This window comes from Gracilinanus agilis, chromosome 3 (genome assembly GCF_016433145.1).
Source record: "Gracilinanus agilis isolate LMUSP501 chromosome 3, AgileGrace, whole genome shotgun sequence".
Taxonomy (NCBI): Eukaryota; Metazoa; Chordata; class Mammalia; order Didelphimorphia; family Didelphidae; genus Gracilinanus; species Gracilinanus agilis.
Window position 1 is genome coordinate 562,075,264 of NC_058132.1, and position 17,174 is coordinate 562,092,437.

At 37.9% G+C, this 17,174-nt stretch overlaps 2 protein-coding genes across 2 annotated transcripts in view; one reads left to right on the plus strand and one right to left on the minus strand.

The window, feature by feature from the left end:
- PIBF1 (progesterone immunomodulatory binding factor 1) overlaps positions 1 to 14,501 on the minus strand; it is a 320,388-nt gene extending 305,887 nt beyond the window's left edge. The window contains exons 1-2 of the mRNA XM_044670598.1: positions 14,387 to 14,501; positions 10,852 to 11,143 (exon numbers count right to left, since the gene is read on the minus strand). Of these exons, the coding sequence (XP_044526533.1) occupies positions 10,852 to 11,100 (249 nt within the window). The 5' untranslated portion in view covers positions 11,101 to 11,143; positions 14,387 to 14,501. The remainder of the gene's footprint in view (positions 1 to 10,851; positions 11,144 to 14,386) is intronic.
- Positions 14,502 to 15,106: 605 nt separating this feature from the next.
- Positions 15,107 to 17,174, plus strand: part of DIS3 (DIS3 homolog, exosome endoribonuclease and 3'-5' exoribonuclease) — a 33,125-nt gene continuing 31,057 nt past the window's right edge. Inside the window, exons 1-2 of the mRNA XM_044670599.1 lie at positions 15,107 to 15,334; positions 16,567 to 16,724. Of these exons, the coding sequence (XP_044526534.1) occupies positions 15,107 to 15,334; positions 16,567 to 16,724 (386 nt within the window). The remainder of the gene's footprint in view (positions 15,335 to 16,566; positions 16,725 to 17,174) is intronic.

The window sequence follows — 17,174 nt, forward strand, 5'->3', positions numbered from 1 at the left end:
CGGAATTGCAAATAATAAAAGTCATGCATCCTTCAGATAGCATTCCAGAATGCCTGAGAAACAACAAGGGAAAGGGGAACCACAGCTTGGTCTGGCTCCATCTTGGCCTCCAGCTTGAAAGCCAGACCACCTGCTGGGAAATTAACTGATCAGGGGGAGGTTTGCATGAGCCTCGTCCTTATTCAGAATCAGATTGAGGTACTATACATCTTATAGGGAAGACTTGCCCCCAGCTCCTGTGGGGTGGCATGACCATCCAGGTCACTCTGTTTTGGGGTGACATCCCTTTAAAGTCTCCCAGTGTATATTTAGCCCCAGGGGAGAGCTGGAAGAGAGACTCATCACTTAGACTCTCTCTCTGTCTCCCATCTATCAAACATTGGGAACTGACTCTTTTTATTGTTAAAGTTTTCTACAATTACTTAATTGATGGCCTGAAATTTTCTGACCATCGAATAATCATCAAGTTGATACACTTCTAGAGGAAATAAACCACATCCATAGTGATTCTTTGGATCTTAAAGTTGAAAACAAAGTGTTAATTAAATCTAAGGGCGACTTGGCAAGTTCTTCTCAGATACACGAATAAAGGAAATGTAGGAGTAGTCGTCATTTTAATGGGGGAGAAAACATGTAAACAACTATGTATGTTATGGCATCAGAGGAAGCCACTAAGCAGCATTGCAGGAGTGAAAGGCTGGATGAGGAACTCCCTGGGAAAAGCCTCTGAGAGAAGAGTTGAGCTGAATGATGAAGGGAGATGGAAAGCAGGTGAGATTGCTCTCAGCACATGGTCCGTCCCTGCAAACACACTCTGGCGAGCCACTGCTTTGTGGTGAGGAACCACAAGTAGGCCAGGATCATGCCTGAGTTTATGGAAAAGAATTGAATTTAAGATGGCTTGGAAGGGAGGAAGGGGCTAGGCTGTGAAGAGCTCTATATGCCAAAGAAAGCTTTCCATTAGCTCCTGGAGGCAAAAGGGAGCCCTCTGAAGGTTACTGAGTAGGAAAGTGACATGATCAGAATGTGCTTTAGGAAAATAACTACAATAACTCATTGAGCATTCCTTGGGGAGGCCCCTATGGCTTGTGAGCTTGACAGGGATGAAAATGAGGAAAGAAGGCTGAGAACTGTCAGAAGAGAGAACTGGAGCAGCTAGATACTCAGCCAACAGAGACAGGCCTAGAGATGGGAAGTCCTGGATTCAAGCTGGCCTCTGCTATTCTGGACAAGTCACTTAACCCCCACTGCCTAGGCCTTAATACTCTTCTGCCTTGGATCAGATGATTGTAAAACACAAGGTAAGGGGGTGGGGAGAAGAGAGACATAGAGAGAGAGAGAGATAGAGACAGAGAGATGGGGAGAGAGAAATTGAGAAAGAAATAGGAAAGACAGACTGACGGGGATGGTGATGGAGAGAGAGAGAGAGAGAGAGAGACAGAGACAGAGACAGAGACTGAGTAAGAGAGACAGGGTCCACTGATCCATAGTTTCACTGAATGAAGATGTTTCTTGACAATGGGTAATCAAAAGACAATTAGAAATGTGGGTTTTGAGGCTATAGGAAATGTTAAAGCTGGAAATTCACATCTATGCTTTACTCTTTAAAAATGGATGAGGTGGAGTCAAGATGGTGGCTTAGGAGCACCAAAAGCCCAAACCTCTCTAACTGTCCTTCCATACCAATCTTTAAAAAGCACTTCAAAAAAGACAGAAATCCAATCCAACAATAAGACGGAACCACAGGATTCTCCTGCTGAACACAACTTGAAGGGAGGCAGAGTCAATTTCCACTGTATAGGGGAGAGACTGGAATCCCTTCCCCCACCTACTGCACTGAGGCCTGCAGTTAGACCTGGTCTGCTGAAAGTGGGATTCGAAGGTGGTAGGGCTGCAACTGTGATCGAACACCTCAGATCCCCCACACCATGTCCAAGGCTCTGCCAGTAGCTGGTGGGAGTTGGGGAGGGGGCATCTGGTTGGGCACCCTCAGCCTCTGAGGCAGCAGGCTACAGGGCAGATTAGCTCAGCAGGTCAGCTCAACTGGTCTAATTGAATATACCAGCAGAGGAGAAAGAAGACTAAAGATTCCCTCCAGGGCAGAGCAGCTCACACACCCCTTGTCCAATGAACCAATAAAGGGACTAGTCCACAGAGGGGAGAAATTATTTTAAAAAAAAGACTGTGATTGAAAGCTTCTTTGGGGATAAAGACCAAAGAACAGAACCAACAGAGGTTGATCAGATCCAGGGAACTTCAAGCAAATCTTCAAAAAATACAGGGAATTAGACTCATGCTCTGGAAGAGCTGAAAAAAGAATTAAAAAATCAAATGAGACAGGTTGAAGGAAAATGGGAAAAGGAAAACAGCTTAGAAAGCAAAATAGGTCATCTGGAAACAGAAGAACATGAATTAAAAAAAGAAAATGTTTTAAAAGCCAGAATTGACCAACTAGAAAATGAGGCAAAAAGCTAAGGATGAAAAGAATGACTTAAAAAGAATGGACTCATTGGAAAAGGAGGATCAAAAGGTCATGGAAGAAATACAGTCTTTAAAAATTAGAATTGAGCAATTAGATGCTAATGACTTCCTGAGACACCAAGAAACAAAACAAAGTCAAAAGAATGAAAAAATAAAATAAAATATGAAATACCTCATCGAAAAAACAACTAACTTGGAAAATAGATCCAGGAGAGATAATTTAAGAATTATTGGACTACCCAAAAGTCAGGATGAAAAAAAAAAGCCTAGACACCATACTGCAGGAAATTATCTAAGAAAGCTACTCTGATATTCTTGAATAAGAGGGTAAATAGAGATTGAAAGATTCCACAGATCAACTCCTGCATTAAATCCCCAAATGACAACTCCCAGAAATGTTATAGCCAAGATCAAGAGCTCCCAGGTCAAGGAGAAAATACTACATGCACCTAGAAAGAAACAATTCAGATATCATGGAGCCCCAGTCAGGATCACACAAAATCTGGCAGGCTCCACATTGAAGGACTGGAAGTCTTTGAATATGATATTTTGGAAGGCAAAAGAACTGAGTCTACAACCAAGAATCAACTACCCAGCAAAAATGACTATATTCTTTTTGGGGAAAGTATGGCTATTTAATAAAATAGAAGATTTCCAAGCATTCCTGAAAAAAAGACAAGACCTAAACAGAAAATTTGATGCCCAAATACAAAATTTAAGAGAAGCATAAAAAGATAAAAAAATTAAGGGCTTCAAAAAGGTCAAATGGTTTATATTCCTGTATGGAAAGATTATATCTGTAACTCTTAAACATTGTTATCATTTTCATAGCAGTTGGAAGAAGTATACATAGAGGGTGTGGAAGTAAGTTATTCAGGATGATATGTCAAAAAAAATAAAACTAGGGATGAAAAAGAGGACAATACCAAGAGAAATGGGAAAAGAGAAGTAAATCTGGATAAAATATATTACATAAAGAAGTGCTGGGGGATGGGAGAGAAGACCAATACAATGTAAGGGAGGAAGAGTTGGACGACAGGTAATACTTAAACCCTATTATTACTGGAATTGGCTCAGAGAGAGAAAAACAGCTAGACTCATTGAGATATTGAATTGTATCTTACCCTATAGAGAAGTTGAAGGAGAATAAGAAATGAGGTGGTGGGGAGGGGAGTAATATAAGGGAGAGAGAGGTGATCAAAAGGCCCTACAATAAGAGGGGAATAAGAAGGGAGAGGGTGGAAAGAGGAGTAACATAAGGTAGGGGAAAGAGGGGAGACTGATAAAAGCAAAACACGGGAAGGGAGGGAAAAGACTGAAAGGAGAAAGGCAGGATTAAAGAAGGAAGGCAAAATGGAAAGGAATACACAGATGGTAATCATAACTGTGAATATAAATGGGATGAACTCACCCATAAAATGGAAGCAGATAACAGAATGGATTAAAAACCAAAATCTTACCATATGTTGTTTACAAGAAACACACTTGAGGCAGGCAGACACATACAGGTTAAAGGTAAGAGGCAAAAGAAGAATCTATTGGGCTACAACTGAGACAAAGAAGGCAGGAGTAGTAATCATGATCTCAGACAAAGCTAAAATAAAAATAGATTTGATTAAAAGAGATAAGGAAAGGAATTATATCTTTAAAAAAGGCAGTATAAATAATGAAGAAATATCAGTACTCAACATATATGCACCAAATGGCATCCCATCCAGTTTTTTAAAGGAGAAACTAGAGGAGCTTAAGGAGGGAATAGATAGTAAAACCATACTAGTGGGGGACCTCGACCTTCCCCTATCAGAACTAGACAAATTGAACCAAAAAATAAATAAGAAAGAAGTAAGGGAAATGAATGAAATGTTAGGGAAAAAATTAAGAGTTAATAGATCTGGAGAAAATCGAATAGGGATATAAAGGAATATATCTTCTTTTCAGCAGCACATGATACATATACAAAGATCAAACATGTACTGGGACATAAAACCATCACCAACAAATGCCGAAAAGCAGAAATAATAAATGCAACTTTTTTAGATCATAAAGTGATAAAATTATAATTAATAAGGGCTCATGGAGAGGAAAATTTAAAATTAATTGGAAACCAAATAATCTAATTCTTCAAAACTGGTGGGCCAAAGAACAAATCAAACAAATGATTTCATTGAAGAGAATGACAGTGAGAAGAGAACATATCAAAATCTATGGGACACAGCCAAAGCAGTACTTGGGGAAAACTTATATCCCTGAGTGCCTTTATCAACAAAATAGAGAGGGAGGAGATCAATGAACTGGGCATGCAACTTAAAAAACTAGAAAGAACTAATTAAAAAACCCCAGAAAAAAACTAAATACTAAATACTATTTTTTATACTAAATACTAAATACGAAATACTAAAAAAAATATCAAAGGAGAAATTAATAAAATTTAAAGCAAAAGAACTATTGAACTAATAAATAAGACTAGGAGCTGGTTCTTTGAAAAAAATAAATTAATTACTGGTTAATCTAATTTAAAAAATAAAGAAGAGAATCAAATTAACAGTATCAAAAAAGAAAGGGGCGATCTCACCTCCAATGAAGAGGAAATTAAGGCAAATGTTAAGAGCTATTTTGCCCAATTATATGATAATAAATATGACAATCTAGGTGAAATGGACAAATATTTACAAAAATATAAATTGTCTACATTAACAAAAGAGGAATTAGAATATTTAAATAATCCCATATCAGAAAAAGAAATTGAACAAGCCATCAAGGCTTGAAAAAGAAAAAATCCCCAGGGCCAGATGAATTCACAAGTGAATTCTATCAAACATTTAAAGAAGAACTAATCCCCATACAATATAAACTATTTGACAAAATAAGCAAAGAAGACTTATTAAATTCATTTTCTGACACAAATATGGTACTGATTCCCAAGCTAGGAAGATGAAAAACAGGAAAAAAAATTAGACCAATCTCCTTAATGAACATAAATTCAAAAATCTTAAATAAAATACTAGCAAAAAGACTATAGCAAGTTATCACAAAATTATTCACTTCGACGAGGTGGGATTTATACGAGGAATACAAGGCTGGTTTAATATTAGGAAAACCATCCACATAATTGACCATATCAATAACCAAACTAAAAGAAATCACATGATTACATCAATAGACAGAGAAAAAGCCTTTGACAAAATACAATGCCTATTCCTATATAAAATACTAGAAAGTATAGGAATAAAAGGGTTTTTCCTCAAAATAATAAGCAGTATTCATTTAAAACCATCAGCAAGTTAGAAGCCTTCCCAATAAAATCTCAATAAGTAAAGCAAGGATGTCCATTATTGCCTCTATTATTTAATATTGCATTAGAAACGCTAGCAATAGCAATCAGAGAAGAAAAAGAAATTGAAGGGATTAAAGTAGGCATTGAGGAAACCAACCTATCACTCTTTGCAGATGATATGATGTTATTCTTAGAGAATCCAAGAAAATCAACTAAAAAGTTAGTGGAAATAATAACTTAAGCAAAATTGCAGGATACAAAATAAACCCACAAAAATAATTAGCATTTCTATATATTTCAACACAACTTAGCAGCAAGAGTTAGAAAAAAAAAACCCAAACTCTGTTTAAAATCATTCCAGATAATAAAATCTACTTGCCAAGGCAAACTTAGGAATTATAGGAACACAACACAAACACTTTTCACACATATATAACTAGATCTAAACAATTGGAAAATCATTAACTGCTCATGGATAGGACAATCTAATATAATAAAAATGACAATCCTACCTAAATTAGTCTACTTAGTCAGTGTACCTATCATATTACCAAAGAACTTTTTTATAGAATTAGAAAAAAAGTATAACAAAGTTCATCTGGAAGAACAAAAGATCAAGAATATCCAAGAATATCAAGGGAACTAATGAAAAAAAATGTTAAGGATGGTGGCCTAGCAGTACCAAATCTTAAACTGTACTATAAAGCAGTGATTATCAAAACAATGTGGTACTAGCCAAGAGATAGAAGACTGGATCAATGGAGTAGATTTGGGGTAAATGACCTCAGCAAGCCTGTGTTTGATAAACTGAAAGATCCTAGCTTTTGGGACAAAAACCCACTATTTGACAAAAACTGCTGAGAAAATTGGAAAACAGTATGGGAAAAATTAGGTTTAGGTCAACATCTCATACCCTATACCAAGATAAATTTACAATGGGTAAATGATTTAAATATAAAGAGGGAAATTATAAGTAAATCAGGTGAACATAGAATAATACACCTCTTAGATCTATGGGAAAGGAAAGAATTTAAGACCAAGCCAGAGATGCAGAACATTACAAGATGTAAAATGAATAATTTCAGTTATATTAAATCAAAAAGGTTTTATACAAAGAAAACCAGTGTAGAAGGGAAGCAACAAACTGGAAAAAAATTTTGTAACAAAATTATCTGACAAAGGTCTATTTTCTCAAATATATAAGGAAAAATGTACAAGAAATCAAGCCATTCCCCAATTGACAAATGAGATATGAATAGGCAGTTTTCAAAAGAAGAAATCAAAATTATCAATAATCACATGAAAAAATGTTCTAAATCCCTCCTGATTAGAGAAATTCAAATCAAAACCACTCTGAGGTACCCTCTCACATCTAGCATATTGGCCAATATAACAGCAAAGGAAAATGATAAATGTTGGAGGGGATGTGGCAAAATTGGGACACTAATGCATTGCTGGTGGAGTTGTGAATTGATCCAGTTATTCTGGAAGGCAATTTGGAATTATGGCCAAAGGGTTTTAAAAGAATCCATGCCTTTTGATCCAGCAATATCCCTAACAGGTTTGTACCCCCAAAGAGATGAAAGTTTGTACAAAAATATTTATAGTTGACTTCTTTGTGGTGGCAGAAATTTGGAAAATATGGGGTTGTCCCTCGATTGGGAAAAGGCTAAACAAATTGTGGTATAATATATAATGGTGATGGAAAACTATTGCGCTATAAAAGAATGGTAAACTGCTTGATTTCTATAAACCTGGGAAGACCTCCATGAACTGATGTGGAGTGAAATGAGCAGAACCAGGAGAACATTGTACACAGAAAATGAAACATTATGGAATGATCAAATGTAATAGACTTTGCTACTAATAGCAATGCAACGATCCAGGACAATTCTGAGGGACTTATAAGAATGCTGTCCACATCGAGAGAAAGAACTGTGGGAGTAGAAACGTAGAAGAAAAACATATGATTTATCACTTGCTTATATGGGCAAAGGATTTGGGGTTTTGGTTTTAAGAGATTACTGTATTACAAAAATGAACAATATGGAAATAGGTATAAAGTGATAACACATGTATAACCCAGTGGAATTGCTTTTCAGCTCCAGGAGGGGGAGGGAGAGTACATGAATCACATAACCTTGGAAAAATATTTAAAAATAAAATTAAAAAAAATGCATGAGAGTGGGCAGCTAAGAGGCTCAGTGGATATCAGGCTCAGGTCCAGGGGGTCCTGGGTTCAAATTTAGCATCAGACAGGAACCAGAAGGGAAGAAAGAGGATAAATGACAACAGGTGTAGGGGGTAGCCTTGGCAAAGAAGAAAGCCATCTTTTCTCAAAAAACAATGAGGGAAAGTGAAAAAGAAAATATAGGGAGTTATGAAGGAGGGGAATTGAGGATGATTCAAACCTTCTTAGTGAAGAAATGTTGTTATTTACTGAACATGGGGGAGGGATGAAGATGAGATAAGAAGAGACTATAAACCTATGGAAGGCAGGAACATGGTTTATTAAAAAATAACAGGCAAAGGGGGCAGCTGGGTAGCTTAGTGGATTGAGAGCCAGGCCTAGAGACGGGAGGTCCTAGGTTCAAATCTGGCCTCAGACACTTCTCAGCTGTGTGACCCTGGGCAAGTCACTTTACCCCCATTGCCTACCCTTACCACTCTTCTGCCTTGAAGCCAATACACAGTATTGACTCCAAAACAGAAGGTAAGGGTTTAAAAAAAAATAATAGGCACAAACCAGCTTAGGAACAGAAACTATGGGCAATGAGATAGAAAGCTAATAAGAATAAAAGAATTACTAAGCAATAGTGAAAGCATAACTGAGGCCAAATAAAATGAATTTATAATGGAACAAATCAACAGTTTTACTAATTTTCTGATAGTATCTAGAAACCTGAAAGTAGGGGAAAGAGAAAGTACCGATTATTTAAAAACTGGCTTATTTGTGAGAACTAAGATAGTCAAAGGAAGTAAAAGATTGAAAGTGGCTACCTACAGAAAAGGGACAAGAATGGAGAAGTGATATCAGAAATGTTAGTTATAAACTAGAGCAGGAATTCTTGACTTGAGGCTCTATGGATAGATCTGAAGATCTATGAATATAAACAATTTTTGATAACTGTTATAATTATGGTAAATATTACAATAGAATTTGTTTCCTAATCTTGCATATTTCATTTTATGCATTTGTAAACATTACTTTGAAGTCTCCATAGCTTCACTAGTCTGTCAAAGGGGATCATGACACAAAAAAGGTTAAGAATCCACTAGACTAGACAGTCAGGAAGGGCCAAAGAACCAAAGGTTATGATGAGGATGAACTTCAAATCCAGTAGGAATGAAGGAATAGAAGTATTAGAAGAGTATATACTATGGTCACTGACAAAAACTTTATAGAATTCAGTATCTTGGAAGATGTGAAATTTTTGTTGATAATGGGGCTTGAAGGTATGACTACATACATACATATTCATATATACATACATACAGGAAGATGGAGTAAAGGTAGTGGTAATTAAATCAGGGAAGCTGCCACTCTTCCATTCATTTTTAGAACTGTCTATGGAGCCTGCAGCTTATTCTTTTATTTGTTTTTTGTTTGTTTTAAACCCTTACCTTCCATCTTGGAGTCAATACTGTGTATTGGTTCCAAGGTAGAAGAATGGTAAGGGCTAGGCAATGGGGGTTAAGTGGCTTGCCCAGGGTCACACAGGTAGGAAATGTCTAAGGCCAGACTCTCAATCCACTGAGCCACCCAGCTGCCCCTAGCTTATTCTTTTAAGTCCAGAGCTTAGCCAACTTTTGCGATTTGTGGATAGATATGATTTTTGACTTAGAAATGATGAGTTTGTGTTCTTCATGTGACCAATTAATTGGCTTTAATGAGATTCAAAAAATGGAGTTCTAGAAATATTTTGAGCAATAGAGTATTACATGAATAAGTGCAGAGTCAAAAGTACTTTGGAAGGACAATGCTCTAGTGTGTTAGTGTCTACTCCCACATATAGCTAGAACTTTAGTTCAGTCCATCATTTCTTGCCTGAATTACTTTTAAAAGCCTCCTAATTGGTCTCTGTGCCCTAAGTCTTTCCCAAGTCTAATATACTTCCCACAGGGATACAAAGTGATTTTCTTAAAGCATGGGTCTGATACACTTACCACCTACCCCCAACTCAATAAATTACAGTGGCTGTGTAAATTTCTAGGATCAATCAATAAGCATTTATTAAGAGCCTTCAGTTATGTGCTAGGTGCAAGAGATACAATACATTAAAGGAAACAATCCCTACCCACAAGGAGTTTACAGTCTAATAAGGAAGTCAAGTACACATATAACTATATACAGAATAAATACAAATAAATACAGTCAAATAAAAGATATTTTGAGGGGAAGGGCTCTACCATTTGAAGGCAAAGTTAGCAACTATTAACTCCTATATAGTATTTAAAGAATGTCATAACTTGCCCCTCATTATGTGTCTCTAAACCATAAATTCCAAGATTTAGCCAAAGTAGCCTTTTTATTATGTTATCCAGTACCCTCCATCTCCCATCTCCATTCTAACTACTATCACTCCATTCTAAATACTATCAAAGAATAACTAACACCATTATCTCAGTTACTTGCCTCCTCACTTCAGGCTCTTAGAATTCCTAATTCCTTTAAGATACAGGTAAAATACTATCTTGTACAAGAGATCTTTTCTGACTTCCCTAGCTGTCAGTGCCTTTAACTCCAAAATATGTACTTTGTATAGTAAACATGTACATGTTGTCTCTTCTGTTCAAATGTAAGTTTCTAAACTGCTCCCTGCCTACAAAAAATTGCCAGCTCATAATAGGTGATTAATAAATGTCTGCTGATTGCTGCTTGTTTACAAATCAGTTTCATTACTTTAGAGACATACCAAATACAAGCTCCCATTGTTCTAGCTCTAACCCTAAATTCAGGTTGGGTAGGGGGTACGGTTGGTTCCTTTAGTCATTCAACTTAATAAGAACACTCTCAGAAATTGCTCTTTTACCTTGGTGAATCATAATGTAACTATATCATTAAACACATGCAAAAGATTCACAAAATCTCTTACTTTTGTAAGATAGTCCACTTTCATGTTGTCAATAATTAGGTTTTTCTGGGAGAGCTCTATTTTCAGCAATTGGATGTTATGAAGCAGTTCTTTTCTTTCAATAAGCTGCCTTGTGATTATGATTTTCCCTTCTCTCTCTTCTGATGATGAAATTTCATCTGTAGGCACTGTAGTTTCTAAGCTAATATCTTCAGACTCAAGAGAACTAGAGATGTTGACTTTTTTAAGTTCTTTAGTTTTTCGTGACATCCTGGCTGCTGGTTTTCCTCTGCAACCTTCAATTTAAAATATCCTACAGATGGAAAAAAAAAAATTCAGATTAAATTCAAATACACTTAGTTGCCTCTCGCTATATTGCATTGCATTGACTTATCACGGCTTCACTGTATTGTGGGTTTTTATTTTTTAATCTAATTCTCTATTGTGCAGTTTTCACTATATCATGGGATTTTGCGGATGAATATTGTATTACACACAATGGAAATGCAGAACACCACTACTTGCTTGTGCAAGTTTGCCAGTGTGAGATTGTAAACGGCACACTATCTATGGGCTGATGGAATGAAAGGTGACCAACCACAGTGCTGTGTTCTGTATCCTGGACGCTGACTGGCTCAGTGACTGTAGCATTGGTCTATCTGCTCTCCTGCACTGTGCCCATAGGTACAGCATCTTCCCTTGTCCACTTCATATTGATGTCTGATCACTGCACAGTGTTGCTCTTCAGTGTTGTGCTTTTGTAAAGTTTTCGTAAAAGTCTGAATTTATTTCAAACCCTATGCCTCCCAAACGTTTTGTGCCTTCTAAGGCTTCTGGCAGTGAATGCCGTTACTTCATGGATTTTTACCGATTGCTGGGGTCTCCAGAAGGTAACTACCGAGATAGGTGAGGGATCACTATATGCTTAAAAACATAAAACACATATGTAAAGTACATAATACATAAAATATTAAAAATTTCCCTAATACATATTAACTACAGAAGTCCCTCTATGCTACTGCTTGGAAATTACTACTATGATTAAGCAGCAATTTGGAGTGCAGCAATAATTTGACATAATTTCATCTTGTGACAGCAATGATGTGTTTGTGTATATGCATGTACACACACCTACAGATGACCCATGCTAAGGACATTTTTGTCTTTGTTTCACCAGTGTTTTGTGTAGTGCTAGCTACTGAACTAGTATTTAATAAATTAATGTTGAATGGCTGATTTGCTAATGCTTCCCTCTTCCTATCTGGCTATCTACAACTTGATCGTCCTATAAAGCAGTGTTCAAATTCCACTTCTGTGAAATGTTTTTCTTGGATAGGAAAGAACTCTCCCTTCCCGACTCCTCAATTGGATCCTTATTACTAACCTATACCAGTCATTGGCATTTAAGGTGTGCAACCTATATATATGTGTATTCACACAAATGCATCTCAGCAGATATGGCTTCCCTGGAAGATCATCTACTAGATAGTTGAAGGGCTTTCCTCATTTTCAGTGGAGGAAGTAGCCACTATCACAAAGTAACATTTTAAAAGTATTGAAATGTTTTCTATTTTCAAACATGTATATGTACACAAGTGTGAATGTTATATGTGATGTCACATATATGTATATCACATACACATAAAACTCACATACATACATATAAAGAGAGGGATATGGGGGGGGAGAGAAGATAATGATTTCTACTTGAGATACACTGAATTTGATATATCTATAAGACATCCAATTTGAAATGTCCAAAGGTAGACTAAAATTTAGAAGTCCTGAATTCTGTTCTTGTTCTAATAAGTTCTATCCACTGAAATCATGTGCAAGCAAATTAATCTCATTCTCAGTTTTCCCATCTGTAAAGCAATGTTAATAACAGCTGTCATGCTATTGGATGTCTTGTAGATATATCAAATAAAATAGATATGTACATACATAGATACTCCTTTGATTGTAAGCTCTTTGAAGGCAGAGACTATCTTTGGCTTCTTTTTTGTACTGCAACACAGCATAGTGCCTGGCACATAATAAACACTAAATACATTTTATTTATTAATATGCATGTGTATCTACCTATATGCCTATATAGATCTTTCTCCATAAATATAGAAATGGTAGATCTCTATAGAGGTCTACATAATTGTTACTATAATGGAAAAATTTAAACAAGACTAATTAATTAAAAGTAAACAAGGCAACATTAGGTAATCTGATTTCTAATTGGATGAAAGATTAGGAACTTTCCAAGTTGGAAGGGGGAAATTGAACAAGTAGAATTTCCTCAGTTCTGGAAAAGAGGTGCTCCATTCCTCCCAAAGTAACTGCAAACAATCAAAGGAACATGAAAACAATAACTGAATGAGTAGTATGGGGCCAGTTTTCAGATAAAACATATAGGTCACTTGAGAGACAATTATGAGAAAACTTTTGCATAAATCTTAGGATGTGACTAAATTTCTGATCAACACAAACTAGGTCTCTGGTTTGGTTAAGGGTCTCTAAATAGCAGGTACAGGTAATCCATTTTCCCAGCCTCAAACAATAAAATAAAATTTTCTTTCAATTCCCCCAAGTGAAAAGAAATGGAACTGAGCTAATTCCAATACTGAGTCACAAGAAAAAGTCAGTGTGGTTAACTCAGTTCCCACAATTAACCACTTGCTGTCTCAATCCCCTCAATTTCTTCATTAACTCATGCTAGAGGCAGCTTGGTGGCTCAGTGGATAAAAGGAGTGGACCTGGAGTCAGGAAAAACCTCGTTCAAATTTAGCCTCTGACTCCCACTAGCTGAGTGACCCTGGGCAAGCCACTTAACCAGTTACCTCAGTTTCCCCATCTGTAAAATGGGGATAATAATAGCACCTACCTTTTAGGATTGTATCAAGGATGAAATGAGATAATTATAAAGCCCTTAGCACAGTGCCTAGCACATGGTAAGTGATATATAAATGTTTATTATTATTATTATTATTATTATTGGACGTGAAGGCAGGGGAGATCTGGGTTCGAATCCCCCCTCAAAACTTCCTAGATATGAGCCCAAGAGGAGTCTCTTAACCTCTGCCGGCCTCAGTTTCTCCATCTGTTCAATGGGGACAATAAAAACACCCACTTCTCTGACTGCTGAGAGACTATGACGAGATATTTGTAAAATGTTCTGCAAAACTGAAAGCCTAATATAAAAGCCAATTATTACTACAAAAGTCTTCTCCAATCCCTCTAATTTCTGCACCATCCCTCAGCTAATTATTTACTATTTATCAGGCATACATCTTGCTTTGTGTATGTTTAGATTGTAAGCGTCTTATGGACAGAGGCTGTCTCTGGCCTCTTTCAGCCCTTAGCATTATGCCTGATACACAATAAGCGCTAAATATACGTTTACTCAATTGAACTGAGGCAGATCTTTCACTACGGAAAACAAAAACACCCAGAAGGAAGCGTCCCACCCACCCACAGCGGCGGAGGGGAGACCTCCAGGCCCAGCTTGGAAGAGAGAAGAGAGACCGCCAGCGGAGGGCAAGTCGAGCTCCGGACAAATGGTTACCATGGGCTGAGGGCTGGAGCTGGAATCGCCCGCCCTGCCACCGATTGAACCCTTCGTGGCGCCTCAGCTCGGGCTTTTCTCCGCAACCGCCCGATCTCAGAGAAGGCGTAACCAGGACAACCGATTTAGTACTGGAGAAACAAAGAAGGATAAAGTAACTTCTCAGATGCTCGCGCCATGCCGAAACCAAGCCCGCAAACTGCAAGCCGCGGAAAGCAACGGGGCATTCTGGGAAATGAAGTTCTCAGAAAGGCCAGCCCTAGGCTAGTCACACCAAGAGAATCCCACCCTGTTGATTATTAGCAGCGAGGCATGCCGGGAAGTGAAGTTCTTAGAAAGGTCAGTCCCACGAGGGCCAGTCAGAGAGATCCCATCTTTTCGATTCCTCTCGCCTGACTAGCAAGGGGAAGGAAGTGGAGCATACCGGGAAGTGAAGTTCTTAGAAGGTTTCAGGCGAGCCAATCTGAGAGAACCATCTCTGACGGAAGGTGAGGCTTTGACCAATCGTCGAGGCTTCCGGAAGGGCCGACCGCCTTCATGCGCGAAGTATTTCTCTCGCTTTGCCCAGTTTATTTCTCTACTCGATTCTCTCGAAAACATCTTTGAACGCTCGGATGGGTTTTGGTCGTCCTTTCACTTTCCCAGCGCCGCTCTGCTTGCGTGTGGCCTCTTAGCTTCTCGCCTTTAAACTTGTCCCGCGGAGACCGGCCAGCGAGTGCGATGCTCAAGTCCAGGACGTTCCTGAAGAAGACTAGGGCGGGCGGGGTGCTTAAGATCGTGCGGGAGCATTATCTGCGAGATGACATCGGTTGCGGGACCTCAGGCTGCACTGAATGCTGCGGAGCACAGGAAGGTCCAGCTCTAGAATCTCGGCCTTGCGACCCCGAGAGCAGCCTCTGCCCTCAGCCCCACTACCTCCTGCCCGATACCAACGTATTACTCCACCAGGTGCCACCCAGGGCCGGGGAAGAGAGGGCTCGGGGGCGAGGTCATCTCCTAAGCTAACCCGCTCCGTAAGCCGCGTGGAAGGTGGGGGGGGGGGAAGGGAGCCCCGAATGAGAGACCTGGGTTCGAGTTGTCGCCTGGCCACCTCCAGCTTATAGGACTACAGGCAAATTTACAATGTCGTCCCGTAGAATTTAGAGTTGAAAGAGTTTTAAAAAGCATTAGCTCAGTGGAGTGAGAGCCAGGCCTAGAGACAGGAGGTCCTAGGTTCAAACCCGGCCTCAGCCACTTCCCAGCTGTGTGACCCTGGGCAAGTCACTTGACCCCCACTGCCCACCCTTACCAATCTTCCACCTATGAGACAATACACCGAAGTACAAGGGTTTAAAAAAAAAAAAAAGCAAAATAGATTAGAGCTAGAGGTTTTAAAAATTAAAGTTTCATTAGAACGTAAGTACAATATTACGTGTTTCTTCGTGCTAAAGACCATACGACTAAGAAACAGAAACTGTTAGGTTTGGATTTCGTAGTGTCTCAAAGGTAAGCTCAGTTTTCGTAGTTGTAAAAGAAAGAGATGGACCTTGAAGGGCTCTTCTAGCTGCAAATCCTATGATTACCCCTGAGAATGATCTCCTTCGGCTTCGTTTTTTGGTTTCTTTCTCTATGAGTTAGAAATATTTCTGTATTTTGAGTCTGAGTTGGAGGCGAATTTCTTAACAGTTTGGTGATTTTGGAACAACTTTTCATCTGAACTCGTTTCTTTATCCTTAGAAATAGGGGCCTCATCTAAATTATATTGCACACTTTATGTGGTAGTTGTACTCAAATTTCCTTATTTGTAGGAAGTATATGAATGTAACTTACTGTTATTTAGTTATTGGTCTGTTAGTCTTACAAATGTTCTGAGGCCAAGGACTTGGCTGGTATAGTCAGAAACCCCAGAGAGCTCTGAGATTTTCATAAAAGCTGAATATATGTTGATTGAGTTAATGATCTTCCCTAATTTTAAGGGATCTGTGCAAAATTTAGAGAGCTGAATTTAAATGAAGTATCCCCCTGCCTTTACTAGTTTTTATTAGCTTCAATTTTCAGTGGGAAATGTATAATTTTAATAAGAATTTTAAATTCAATGAAAAGATTTTTTGTAAAAGTTGAGTATTTTGGATGGAAATAGATATGTTACAAGAATAGAATAAGGCTATGACAAATTTTAGCAAATTTTTCTTTTATTAAAGATTGATATACTTGAGGATCCAGTCATCAGAAACGTAATCTTACTACAAACAGTTCTCCAGGAGGTGAGGAATCGGAGTGCACCAGTATATAAGAGAATCCGTGATTTGATAAGTGATCATACCAAGCATTTCTACACCTTCACTAATGAGCATCATAGGTAAGATAAATACTGTATCTTTGTTCAAAGTGAAAAAAAACTTCAAAAATGTTAGTTTGGAATACAGACACTAATAGTTTTCATGGAATGTAAAGCATCATCTATAAATCTGTATTTTTCCAAGTAAATTTCCAAAAGTTTCAGTGCTTTGGTCATCTTATTGAGCTGTGTTAATGCCTTAAGATCCTTTGGAAATTGGAAATACTATACTATATTAAATTATTGTTTAGGATGACATCTGAATTTATTTTTTATTGTTTCTTTTTACTTTATTTTTGCTCTAAAAAGATAAATTATGTACTGTAAGAGATTCACAAAAAGTTTGGTGTGGCTCTCCAGTAATTTCCAGTTCTGTTAAACTGTGTTCTCATTTCTGAAAATGATATTTTAAGAGAACCAGGCAGACATCTGCAACCACAAATGCTTAATAATAGTCTTTTATAGCCTTAT